This window comes from Psittacula echo (genome assembly GCF_963264785.1).
Source record: "Psittacula echo genome assembly, chromosome: 4".
In the NCBI taxonomy this organism is placed as follows: domain Eukaryota; kingdom Metazoa; phylum Chordata; class Aves; order Psittaciformes; family Psittacidae; genus Psittacula; species Psittacula echo.
In genome coordinates this window covers 21,249,963-21,263,281 of record NC_137738.1, presented here as the reverse complement: position 1 = coordinate 21,263,281, position 13,319 = coordinate 21,249,963, and the positions used below count along the sequence as shown (strand labels likewise).

Genomic DNA, 13,319 nt, shown 5'->3' with positions numbered 1-13,319 from the left:
TTTTATAGTACTGCTACATAGCCCCTTAAAATATTTTCTCTGTGTAGATGAATATGTTTGACAACATGCTTGTGGAGTGATTTTATCAGTTTGAACTTCAGCACAACAAAAGACAGACAACTTTATTCAGACAACTTTAAAGTAGCTTTTTCTTTAGAGTGTACAATGGAGCAAATGAATTCTTATTACTATATTAATTTAAAAGTGAAATATTTTTTATGTCCATAGACAAGAAAAAGAGGGCTAAAAAAAAAAAGTCTGTTAATTTTGAATCAGATTTCCAGCTGCTCAAGCAAATTGATTCCAGTGCAGTGTGTACAGCTGGGCAGGCTGGCAGGTAGTAGGAAACATTTTGGGTAGGTGGTCTTTTACCATAGTCTGAAATAAATGAAGTAGATAGTAAATCTGGAAAGGTTTTTATTTTTAACCCGAAATTGTTAAATAAATACTATTCTTACATGTATGTATGCTTCTTTTGAAAATTTGAAGTTTTGTGGTTTGGTTTTTTTGGGTGGGTTGGGGTTTTTTAAATTTTTTTTATTGGTTTTTTTTGGTTTTTTTTTTTTTTTTTTTTTTTTAGGAATTCTAGGCAGAGTATTAATTGATATTTACATCCATATAAAGTGGTACTTAAATGCAGCAGTGCCCATGTTAACTAGCAATAACACAGTCCATGTGAATGTAGTATTATATTTTTAAATGCTAGATGTACAAGAGCAGTTCATCTGGGAAGAGATTTAATATAGTGGCAATAATGACAGCATCTGTGAATGTTTCCTGCAGAATAGTTGAATCATTTGGAAAGAAAGATGACTGCGCTGAAAAATTATAGGAAGATCCCTTTACCTGTAAATTAGCCACTTAAGTAAATAATGCCATGAAATCTTCACTATTAGTAGGCAAAACTTTAAAACAAGATTCTCCCAGTAGCACCAGATATATCCAAAGCATTCCTATGCAAGTATTTCCCAGCAGTAACATAAAATTCATATCTGTAAAAATATGCATAATTTCTATTTAGATACTTAAATCCAATTTACTTTAAAATTCACAATTACAATTCATCTGTATAAAGACTTGACTATAATCTATGTTAAAAAAAGATTATAAAATCCAAGTAGCACAGTTTTGCTACTAGATATTCAAGATCATTCAGCTATCTGAAGTCTGTAACCTGTAACAAGAATTTAAGTGCAAAGCCAGATTCCACTTCTGTAGAATAGGTTTGGGTTTTTTTTCCTTCATTTTACTGTAAATATATATAGAAATATTAATTTCATTTCAGTAGCTAAGTTGAACCTGAAAAACTGCTTGAGGCACCATTTTTATAATCTATAACATACATAGTTCTACAAACTTAAATGGTTTGGCTTGTTTGAGAAGTACAGGTAATACTAGTGTTGCGAATAAAATGATTCAAATTCAAGTTAGAAAGTAGGTTTCATGAGTTGTTTTCCTCTTATCCACCTGTGTCTTGCAAGATTTTAATTTTTTACATGCCTATAATTTCAGTATTCAAATAATAAAATTTATCCATATATAGTTTTTTTTAACATTCCTTAAAATGAAGCTTGATGCAAACGATGTGTAAATGAAAAATGCATCATTAATCATTTTAAACATTGAAAGTATAAATGCACTTATGTTAAGCTATATAATATAGAATGGTATAGTTATCCTCCTAGATAGGAAGAGTGCCAAATTCTTCATAATGATGACATATAAGCAAATAGCAATGTAATGGTCAACAAACAGGAGACTTGGCCTTTCCTTGAAAGTAAGACCAATAAAATCAAATTAATATTATTTAAAATAAGTTGTCTTTTTCAGTGATTTAAAATTTAAATACTGTCTTCACTAGACAAAGCATTTCTGCTAATTCTACGTGGATCTATATTCCAGAGAAAGTAACAAGAAAAAGTGGTATATTATACGTGTCCTCTGGGAGATTACATTTTTTTTTCTGGTAGTATAAGTTAATTTTCCTGTTTAAAAAAAAAAGAATGTATACTTAGAATTTGTAAAGTGAGAAAGTTGTTTTTAAAATGTCTGGCTATTTCAATGTAGAAAGCCAGCAATCGTTTTCACTATATGTACTGGTGTCAACACCAACAAGTAACTAATACTAAACAATAAAAGACAAAAGTCAGGTAAGAATATAAAGCACAGACCTTGTTAAAAATATATATCTTAATATTCAAATTTTTATATCATTCTTCCATCTCTTAATTTGTCGTTTGTTTTTCCTATTCTTTCTTTTTCCAAAATTTGTATGTGCTTTTTGCACATGCGTGTGTATATAATTTGTGTGTTTGTATTGTGAATATTCAGTTTGAAGCGAACACGGATACTGAGATTTTTCTTGTATTCAGTGTAAAGCATGCTGTCTCTTCCGCTATCTTGTTTCTGACGAAAGAGTCAGTACTTCATCAAAGCAAGCAGAATTCTTGGTTCTTCGTGGTTTAGCATCTGAGAACTGATCTGACAACCCAAATTTCCAACAGATAGAAAATTCAATAGTGGATTATTGAGTGTTCCAGTATTTCCTTTGTATTAGCTTCTAGGTGTTTTGTAGTCTTCTCTTCCATTGTGTTCCTTGTTGTGCCCAATGTTTGAAAACAGAGCTAGCAGTATGTCGTTTCTTCCTGACAGCTTTACAAGAGCATCAACATGTTTCTCTTCAAGGATGTTTCAATAATGTCGTTAGTTTGCTAGCTGTTAAGATTTAAGTTCATTCCTCATAATAGTCACAAAATGTAATGGTATTGAAACAGAGTTCTTTTTGGGATCAGTTGGCCCTCTGTAGATGCCTTCAATCATATTTTGAGATTTCAGCAAAAAAGAAAGAACCTAGTCAGACTAAGCAACTGATGAAACTAAATACTTTGTGAGTGCATCAGAACAAGTCTAAGTTACTAAATATTCTGTATTAGCACAATCCTTAAATAAGGTACTCCTGTGCTTATATGGGACATCTTCCTGTTCAAAGGTTAGATGGCTCAAAAGGTAGACTGCTGTAGGAGACAGTTTCAGCAGGGTTTTGTGCTTTTTTTTTCATGTACCATTCTCCTTTTTAGATAGTCCACTCCCTCTGAGGTCAGAAAGTCACGCAGTCTGGGAATTTCACTTGAAAATTCCTTTGAGGCAGAGTTGATCCTTTGTAATTCATGTGGTTTCCATCACATTTCATACAAAGTTCTAGGATATAAATTATCACTCTGTCACGTGTGGCTAAGTGCATAGATGTGAAGTTGATCCAGGTGGTGTCAAGATACTAGATTAGGTATAGCATTGAAAGAGCTGAGGCATAAGCTCAACACTGAATATCTGGAAAAAATCACAACTGCTGAAGTCTGCTGTACTGTGAGCTTAAGTTGTGCGCTCCTGTGTGGTGGGACAGGTAGTCATACTTGTGGAGAAAAATGAATAACGTGGTCAGAAAATGAAAGATTCTTTCTGTAGGTTTCCAAAAGCAAACTCCATCACATCTGTTACACTTTACATATTCAACGTCTTACCCTTGTTGATTGATAGTGTTGAATCAGGCAGCAACATACAGTGAGGTCAAATAAAATGGTGAAGGTTTTTTAAAAACTAAGAGAAAGGTAATAAATATTATGTATTTTAGATAAAATGATCACTGATGCCTGATCTCCAAAGAGCTAGCTGGAGTATCTGACTTGCACTAGTAGCTTGTTTACCTAGCAAGGTAGGCACTTTTTCCTAGCATAGGGTTAGGGAGGGAAAGTCTTACATAGAAATAATGCACATAAGTGCTGAGGTATGTTTATTTCAATGTGCAGACTGTTTTTCTGGAAGAGGAGACATGACAATTCATGACAGGCAATTACAGGTTGGGGGTATATTATTTTTAAAAGAATGATTTTATTTTTTTTATTGTCAGTACAAGCTACTCTGTTACTGTCCCCTTAATTAAAGTGATAGTTTGGCTGACTGAGTTACTGATAGTATCCACATGATTGTCAGAGAGGACCTATTCTGAGAGTAAGTGAATTATAGGTACAACCCAAAGCGTGATAAAGGCCTGAGGCCCAGTGCTTGGAGCATGGGAGAATAAATCAGTGAGACCCTGAAAGGGACACTGATGCAGGTAGCCTGGGAACAGTGGAATTTATCAAAGCAGTTGTTAATTATTACAAAGTTGAGTTTCCACGGGTGCAATTCTGTTCACCCCATGTGTGTTCTGTGATTCCTGAAATATATTCTTAGTATTTAGGTGATAAGCTCTTTAGGCTACAGACGATAGTTGTGCGTTGTGCTTCTTCCAGCACAACAAACCTTCAGGCACTACCGAATACAAATACTAAAAAAACAATCCTGAATTAAGTGTACTGTTTAAACTGCATAAAATATACTACATCGCCAGAAACTTTGTCTCTGTTGAATGTTCTTGTGAGTTGTGTTTGACTATGCAAGCAATCATCTTGTTAGGAAAAGAGGGATTGATAAGCCAGGCAAAGTGTATTTGGTTTTTAATTCAGACTACTTGAGAATGATGTATTAAGGCAATTGTTGTTCTGTTATGTTCTGAGCAGTGTTTTAAAAGGTTATAAATCAAATGTTGTCAGTATGGGAAAAAGTCTTGATTGGAGTGCTAATTTGTAACAGTTCAGCACACATTTAAAAAAAAAAAATAACTTGTAAAGAAAGGAGAATATTAATGCATGTTTCACTATCTGATTATTTGCAATTTTCCCACAGATATCAATGAATGTCAGTTACAGGGAGTTTGCCCTAATGGTGAGTGCTTGAATACCATGGGCAGCTACAGATGTACCTGCAAAATGGGATTTGTGCCAGATCCTACCCTCTCCAGGTGCATACGTAAGTAACAGTCCTAATCAAAGTACTTAAATAGATATTTAGTTGCACTTTAGATGAGGATTTATTTGATTGGGCCCAGCTCTTCTAAGCTGTCCCTGTCTTTCTTGCCGTTCCTGCCTTGTCTTAATCAGCATATTCACTTCATTGAGCCAGACTTCGTACTCGTGCCTCTTTTCTGTCTCTTTGTCCTTGAAGCCTTGGTCTCTGACAGTGGCTGTCCAGGATCCTTGCTATCTTCTCCTGGTTTTCTTGTGACAAAACCTTCAAGGCCATATCCAGCCTCCTCATACACTCAGTCATTCTCACCAGCTTTTCTTACCCATGATTTTTTTTTTCCCACTTTGCTAGCTAGTTCCCTGGCCAAAATCATCTTTGTGTCCTGCCTTCTCCTCTTCCACCTCTGCAGCTTTGACCTGGGTAGTTGCCATTACTAAACATTCAGCGCAGGATGATCTTTGGCACATTTTCTTTCTGATTAAGAAGGATTAAAAATTAAGAAATAATTTGGAGGAAGAAAAGGTTGTGAACAGCATGAATGCAGATCATTTCCTCTGTTAATCAGCTTTTACTTGGTGTGAGAGCAACCAACTCAACAAGAAGGAGGAGTAAAAAACAACTAATTTTCTCGCTTTTATGGTTTTTGGGTTTTTTGAAAATATTTACAAGTGAAAAATACCTCATTTCCTAAGCTTCTCATCTGTTTTATATAAAATATAGTCTAGAGCTGTAGGTGAATTTTTTTCTTTTTTTCAGCATGATTATCTTTTGCTATGAATTAATGACACTCAATTACTAAGAATGTTCTCCAGTATTTTGAAGAATTTTTTAAGACTTATCAGTTTAGTACCAGAAAAAAGGAGTTGGTTTTCATTTTTGATTTTACATGTCATGCTGAAAATCGGCAGTCTTCATATTTTTTGAGTTAAGTGAACATATTACCCAGAACTGTTAACTGTATGCTAAAATGGATGCATAAATTAGAAAGCTCGATGGGTCTTAGCTTCCCGTTACCTCATACTAGTCATAGCTTACGGTCTTTGGCTCTTCCACATTAAAACTAAGCATAACAAAATGTACATATATAATTGTCTTTTTTTATAATGTGTCATGTATAAATCTTAATCCTTTTGCAGTCTTATTTATATAGCCTACTTAAAGCTGAATGTTCCAGTGGCTACGTAGCTTGACACAATTGTATATTGCCAGTGACTGACCTTAGTCTTCAGCAGTTGGACTTGTGTACACGTGAGAGCTCTGATTCTGACCCTTTGTAACTGCTGGTTTGGAAAATGTTTTGGTTTTGGGAGTTGGGCTTTTTTATTCTTTAAAATACCTATCTTTGGTCTAGGATGTTGTTTGATGCGAAGTGCGAATCATGACTTGAGATAGGTGTTTGAAATAAAACTTCTGTAGCTTGTAATATTAATCCATTTAACTGATGTTGGAAATCTAGTGGTGTTTCTCTGTTTTACTTTTCATCTGAACAGTGCCATCCTCTCTTTCACTTTTGTTGCAGCTGATAATCCTGTGGTTGCTGAGGAGAAAGGACCCTGCTACCGGTTTGTTAGTGCAGGAAAGCAATGCATGCATCCTCTTTCTGTTCAGCTCAGCAAGCAGCTTTGCTGTTGCAGTGTTGGCAAAGCGTGGGGCCCGAACTGTGAGAAGTGTCCACTTCCAGGAACAGGTAAGAACTGACAATTAAAAATACAAACTCTTGCCCCCAGCCAATGTTTGTTATGCATGCTTAAAAAAAAAACAAACAAAAAACAAGCCAAAAAAAAAAAACCCAGGAATTGATTTGAAACAAGAACTGTCCATCAGTATATTATGAAACTTCTTTACATGATAGTAGGATCACCTCATGTATAGTAGTTTTGTTCAGAGGGATTTGTGATTAAAACAAAAGAATTATCTTTGATATGTTGTGATAGAATCCGGATTAATGACACTTGCATCTCCAAATATGTCCTTGAACTTCGATTCTCCATCACTGAAGATAAATTTATTGTGCATTATATTCTGACTACAGATAAAGTCAAATTAACCCAAAATCTAATTAATATTCTTCAGTTGTTAAAGACACCAGTAAAAGGATGACAGCTTTTGAGAATTAGGTCACAGAAAGACATGCGTTGTAGTTTACATTACAGTTAGTGGGATATGTATGGGAGTATCACTGCTTTCTAACTTTGTTTCCTGTCTTTACCATCCACTCTGAGGAAAGTGCCAAGTATGATTTCTTTTCAAGAAACGAAGTTAAACATTTCATGCCGCCTTTCACTTAATCAGTTGCTTACTTGATACATAAATCTCATTTGTACTATTAGTGCTCACTTGGTGTCTTGCTGGTTTTTAATATGTAAGGACTTGGAAAATACCCTCTTGTTTGGTAACAACACTTAACTTAGGCTGCTGATAGGTTACAATACCACGTATTATACATACTGATTGCTGCTTTTGAGTACCTTCTATTCCCTGGTTTTGCTTAAAATTCAAATGACTACTGTTGGAGTCTTTAGTCAAAATCAGTTTGTCCAAATGTATGGTCAAATTCTTCTTTTTTTAAAGCATCATTGATTTATGTAATATACATGATGTCCAGCCTGTTCAGTATTTTAGCATAGGTATTTGTAATGGTAATCCACTGCTTTTTCTGATATCACAGCAGATGTCACTGCCATGATACAGGACATGCATCTCTATGGAGTATTTTAGAAAGATTCAGATGTTCAAAACCAGCTAGCTGCTTTGGGAAATCACAGCTAGCCTCAGACACATGATGAGAGCAGCAGGTTCCTTACATATTTAAGTTGGGCTTACGGAAGTGGAAGTGGCAAACATTTTTGAGCATTTCAATTGATTTTTAAAGCCATTGTTTCCTGCATGACTAAAGTCCAGTTCACTTTCAAATAAATAACATTTCTATGGCCTTTTACCAGAGTAAAAATATATTCTTTGCAGATGACTCACAATTTAAGTGCAGATGTTTTACATTTAAGAGAATATTGCATGAGAATTTATGCCCAGTTGTGTGTATGCTGGAGCAGAAAATAGGTCTTTTTGTTTACTGCTCTCTAGTCATAAAAACTACATAATTGAATATTATGTGGAATTGATTACTTTAGTGGTTTTAGTTAATGAAAAGATGTAAGAGAAAATCTGTGAGCAGAAAATTCTGATGACCTGTGTAGGAAACACTTTTCCCATTTCATGACAACTTTCATGATTAAAAAACATGTTCCTTTCCATAACAGGTTAAAGTCATAGTCTTTCAGAGTATTCTATGAAAATTGTGTGAAAGTGGAATACTCCAGAATGGGGTAAAGTATTTACTGCAGCATCCCATGTTAATTTTGGAGCTATTGAATTAAAAAGTCATGATCTCACTCCAATAGCTTTTAAAATATTTGTACAAAGTAGATCATCTCCAAAAGTGAGACTGAGAGAGGCCAGGTTTGTATACTCAGGTGTCAACAGCACTTATCAGAGAACATGACCCGAAACAGGATTTCTTACATTCTGAGTATGTATCCAAAGGGACAGGCATCAAATTTTCTCCTCCTTTGACCAGAATTCCCATCTTCAATTGGGTGTTTTTGTGGCAAGTTTTAACACTAGCGCTTCCCAGCAAAAAGTGTTCCAACATTCTGAATTCACTCAATTTAATCAGTTTGACACTTCATCTTTTCTATTACTAGGACACTATCAGAACACAGTATGAAATTAATGCATACTGCAATTTAATGTATAATTTAATGAATTAATCTGTGGCACACCTGTAGCTAGTATTTTGTGGTTTTATTTTAGATGCTAATTTATTTTAAAGCCCTCGTGTTCGAAGCAGAATTTGTGAACTTACCAATGCCCCGTTGGGCACATCTCTTTAAGAAGCTGTAAGATGTCACATTAGGCAGATGGGAGACTAAATCTTTGGTGTTTTATCCCAACATAGCTTTACCTAGATCAATGAGGACAATGAAGCAGTGAGGGCAGTGAAAGCCCCTTCAAGACTCCAGAAGGTCTTCCTGTCCCTGACAGGGAGACCTTCCTCCCTCTTTGATGGGGAAGAAGGCTGACCTGTACATCTCTTTGATTCTAGTCTTCCATTAGGACGGCAAAACCTGACGCTCATGTAGAGCAGCTGCAGAGATCAGAGCAGGTGTTGCTGCCTGACTTTCAATAAATTCTTCTGTAACAGCTTTATAAATGAGATTATTTCCCCTCTCTTATGGTGGTAATTTGGTATTTTATGGTTCCCAGTCTGTTTTTTATCCAGCCCACTGAAGTCAATGGAAAGACTTACTCAATTCAGTGGAATTTGGATCAGGGCTGGTATGAGGCCTCTGATGTAGTCAAATGGGATCCTGTGAATGAATGTTGTTACTGGTTGATATTCTTCTGCGCCTCTAATACAGGGGTGGTGAGCTTTTCTCCTTTGGTTTCTGCAAAAAGAGAATGAGAGAATTAGTGATCTTCATTACTTATGTAATGTAGATGATGATGAAAATTTGCATATTTAAACTCATACTCAGAAAGGATATACAGTTTGAAGAGGGTTAATACCAAAAAATTATCTTGATATAATGGTAGATTAAACATAACTGAAGAAAGATGGTAAACTGTAGTGTAAACCTCCTGGGAATAACAGCCAGAACATGCTTTTGGGAGAATGCTCCATCAATTTAGCATGCAATGCATAGCTTGTCTTTAAGTAGTTTTTGTGAAAATGTATATACAATATGAGATTAAATTTATTAGTGGTAGTCAATATATTTTCCACTATGTCAACATATTGCACTTTTAGACTCTTAAAAGGAATATTTTCCCATCCCAAATCTAGCTGCTTTTAAGGAAATCTGCCCTGGTGGAATGGGTTATACGGTTTCTGGCCCTCACAGAAACAAGCTATATCATCACCCTGCAGTTAGAGTACAGCCACCTGTCATTGGCAAGACCCCGATTACTCAACCTGTTGCTAAAGGTACTTCTCCTCCACCTCTCCCAGCAAAGGAAGAGCCAGTGGAGGCACTGACCTTCTCACAGAAAAGTGAGACTGAGATGGCTGTGCAAGAAGGTGAGAGTGGAAAACTTCAGTATTTCTGTATTTCTGTGCATGTGTCTTCAATGGTCTGTTTCTTCTCGAAGTAGCTGCTGTACAGTGCAGAAGAGAGAGGTGTCACTTCCCTCACAGAGTGCTCCATGTCATGCAGCGTATTGTGTTACATGTTTACTTCTGAAATTTCATGTAGAGCTCCTACCAGATGCTGAGAACACCATGGAGAGAGAGAGAGAGAGACTGCTTTTATCTCACTATTTCTTTTATAATTTAGTGGTATTTGGGGTGGTAGAAGCTAAGGGGTTTCCATCATCTTCTGTCTATAGACAGAATATATACTCCTGTATTAGCACCACCTGACGTTGGCATGCATTCCCTTCCCTGTGCTCTGCTCTCACCCCTGAAGCTTTGCACTCCCTTGGCATGACCATGTTGGATCAGTCCCCCTCTACTGGGCCGTTTAATTATTAGTTGACTCCTCTAAGATACTTTTCTCAGGCTTCAGTTTCTTCAAGCAGCTGAAATTGTCCTGAGTCCAAAACAAGTGCAGAAGCAAAGAAATACAGAAAGCAGCACTATTATACAAATTTGGCATATTATGCAAACTGTAGACCAGAAGCAATACATTGCTGAAGAACCCTTTCATGATACTGAGTACTTAATAGGTGTATTTTCAAGTAGCAGTTACATATCTGTATATCAGACCATTATTAGAAAGATTTTCAGTCGGCTGACTTTGCAAAATTCTGTGCAACACAGGTTACTTTCCAGCTGAAATTACTGCTCTAGTTTTGCTTTCAAGAAGAAAGTGGAGTTAAACTGAATCTGGAAAGAAAAATAAGCCATTCAAATATACTTACAGACTGTGCTGGATTATAAAATCTCAGATAAACCTCTCAACTTTCCTGTGTTACAAAGTGGTGCATCATTTGCCTAAAATATTACTTCAGTAATTAGAAAGATTGCCACTTTCTGGTAAATCTTAAAGCAAAGAATGTGGAGAACAAAAAGGAATATTGTTATTTCAAATTAATAACTTTAAAAACCATGTTTACTCCAAGTCACTCAAGACACATCATTTAATTTTATATTTCATTTTTTTTGTATGATTACACTTGGAATTTTTGACATTTTATTAGAAGTTCTCCCAGGTCTGATAATCGGCCTCCCCAAGAGTACTGAAGAAACGAGAGCAAGAAGAGTGATTGATTTATTTTTTTTAAATCCATTCTATGGAAAATGTTGATTGTGAAAAGAAAAATGTTCTTTCAGTTTTTTACAGAAGAAGATAGATTTTCATCCGTAAGAGGAAGTTCAGAAAAGGCAAACTGCAATAGAAAGTAAAAACTACAAAATTTCTACTTCTCCTTCCCAAAAAAGAGTCACTTTTGTGGAGGGGGAGGGACAAAAAAAACACCAAACAAACAAATCCAAACCACTTTTGCTTGCTTGAGGAAAAGGCAAATTTCAAAATTTAAGGAGTTTAATCAGGGAATGAATAACCTGCGAGTTTCTTGGATTGTTTCCAAGGAAACAACAATTGAGAAACCTGCAAGGCAGCTGAATATTACAGCTGAATATTGTAAGCGTATATATTATATTATAAACTGAATCATTATAAGCATTGGTCCGCGAATAGAATCTCACTCTGGTTTCAGGTTAGTTTTTACACTTGCTGCTTCTTCAACTTTACACTGTTTTGGAATGAGGTGAGAGCCTAAAGTTTTTCTGCAGTGGCAGCAACCACTTTCAAATGTGCTGTTAGTTTTAAATATAATGTGTAAGTGAAAGTTATGTGAAGGCTGATTAATTTTCTTTTTTTTTCTTTCTGGTTTTAGTGGGAACTGCAGCCCCTGATCAGGTAAAATATGATGTGATTTATCTAAGAATTAGAGTGTAGACCATGTGTACAAGATGTGATACAATAACTCGGAAAAGGATTTAGGATTTATGAGGAACAAACAACTCACTGTAGACTTACAGTGCAAACCGTGAGGCAAAAAGAGCTCATTAGTATTATGTACAACAGGCAGGTAGTGAGGTACAGGAAGGGATTACCTTAACCTCTCTTTAGGGTATTGGCAGAGGGTCTATATTGTTCTATCCCATTCTACAGAGCCTGGATTTTAAAGAGGATATTGAAAAATACAGACAGTATGAAGGGGAGCCACAGGTACTGACAGCTACAGAGAAATTAATTCGAGAGAAACAGCATGAAGCTTTGAGAAGTATTTGTGACACCTTGTATTAACACCTAAGTTAGTTTCCTAGTTTTCTTAGGGTTGCTGTGTATTCAGTGGAGAAGAGGAGGTGTGTAGCTGTACTAAGTTCCTCATTCTGGAGGTTCCAGGTTCTCTATGCTGAAGATACTGGCATTTGTTAGGAATAACTACAGCTGTACTTAATTTCATTTTGCTAAAGACTTAAAAGCATCTAACACTGTTATGAAAATAAGATTATCAGTGCAGTAGGTAAGAGAGAATGTTTCACAGGGGTAAAGATTTAAGAGACTTATGTGATTGTATACTTTTGTGTATGTTGAACTGCAATTAAATACTATTTGTAAGCAATTAAAGAGCAGAAGAGGGGAAAACTATGGAGGGACAAAGCCAAAGCCATGAAATGGCTGCTTCAAATTAAATCAATGTTGAATTGTATGCCATTGTGTAAATACAGCATTCTGTGTTTTTTCAGGCTTAAATTGGTGGGAATTAATGATCTGCTATCAGGAGCCACTCATGTGAGATGCCAGGAGTTTGTGGATTGTTATAATAGCTGAATTGAGAGAATGTTTTCAGAATGTAGCTTTTTAATCATTCTTTCAGGAATTAGCTTCCCTTGATCAAGAAAAGCAGCCTGATCTAGAGCGTGGGCAGCCTCAGCTTTCTCCTGGAATTTCAACAATTAACCTGCATCCACAGTTTCCGGGTGACTTGTTTTGACTTGTCTTTTAGTATGAGAGAGTGCTTACAATTCTTTGAAGAATGGGAAGGCAGCAATTTTAAGATTAATAAAAAATTTATTGCAGCTTCACAAGCAATTTTTTCATGAGCACAATACAGAAAAGACAGCATGGAGGCTGAAGTAGGAGGAATTGAGAGGTTGTCATTGAGCTGGGTGACTTGTTAGGAGACAAAGACATATTTTAGGCAGAAGTGATATCATGGATTACATACATGGGAATTTAAATGTCAGCAGAGTTGAGGCCTTGTACCCCTTTCAGGAGGACACTTTACTTAGGTCCCTCCTTGCAGATTTATGCATAACTTCTCCTGCAAAAGTTTTAATATTGTGCTTGCTTTCTTTTTCACCTCTGGGGTTTTCTCACAAGCTGTAGAATGATGGAAAACCCAATTATATTATTTTTTTTCTAATCCAGATCTAAGCAGGGTAAACTAATGAAAAGCTCCATCATGTC

The 13,319-nt window shown here is 35.8% G+C and overlaps 1 protein-coding gene across 1 annotated transcript in view; it reads left to right on the top strand.

Annotated features, from left to right (window-relative positions):
* The window catches only part of LTBP1 (latent transforming growth factor beta binding protein 1), a gene marked incomplete at both ends in the record, with an annotated part of 198,370 nt that overhangs the window by 120,865 nt on the left and 64,186 nt on the right, over positions 1-13,319 (top strand). Inside the window, 5 exons of the mRNA XM_080615803.1 lie at positions 4,723-4,845; positions 6,362-6,529; positions 9,686-9,919; positions 11,740-11,762; positions 12,727-12,829. Coding sequence (XP_080471929.1) covers positions 4,723-4,845; positions 6,362-6,529; positions 9,686-9,919; positions 11,740-11,762; positions 12,727-12,829 — 651 coding nt within the window. The remainder of the gene's footprint in view (positions 1-4,722; positions 4,846-6,361; positions 6,530-9,685; positions 9,920-11,739; positions 11,763-12,726; positions 12,830-13,319) is intronic.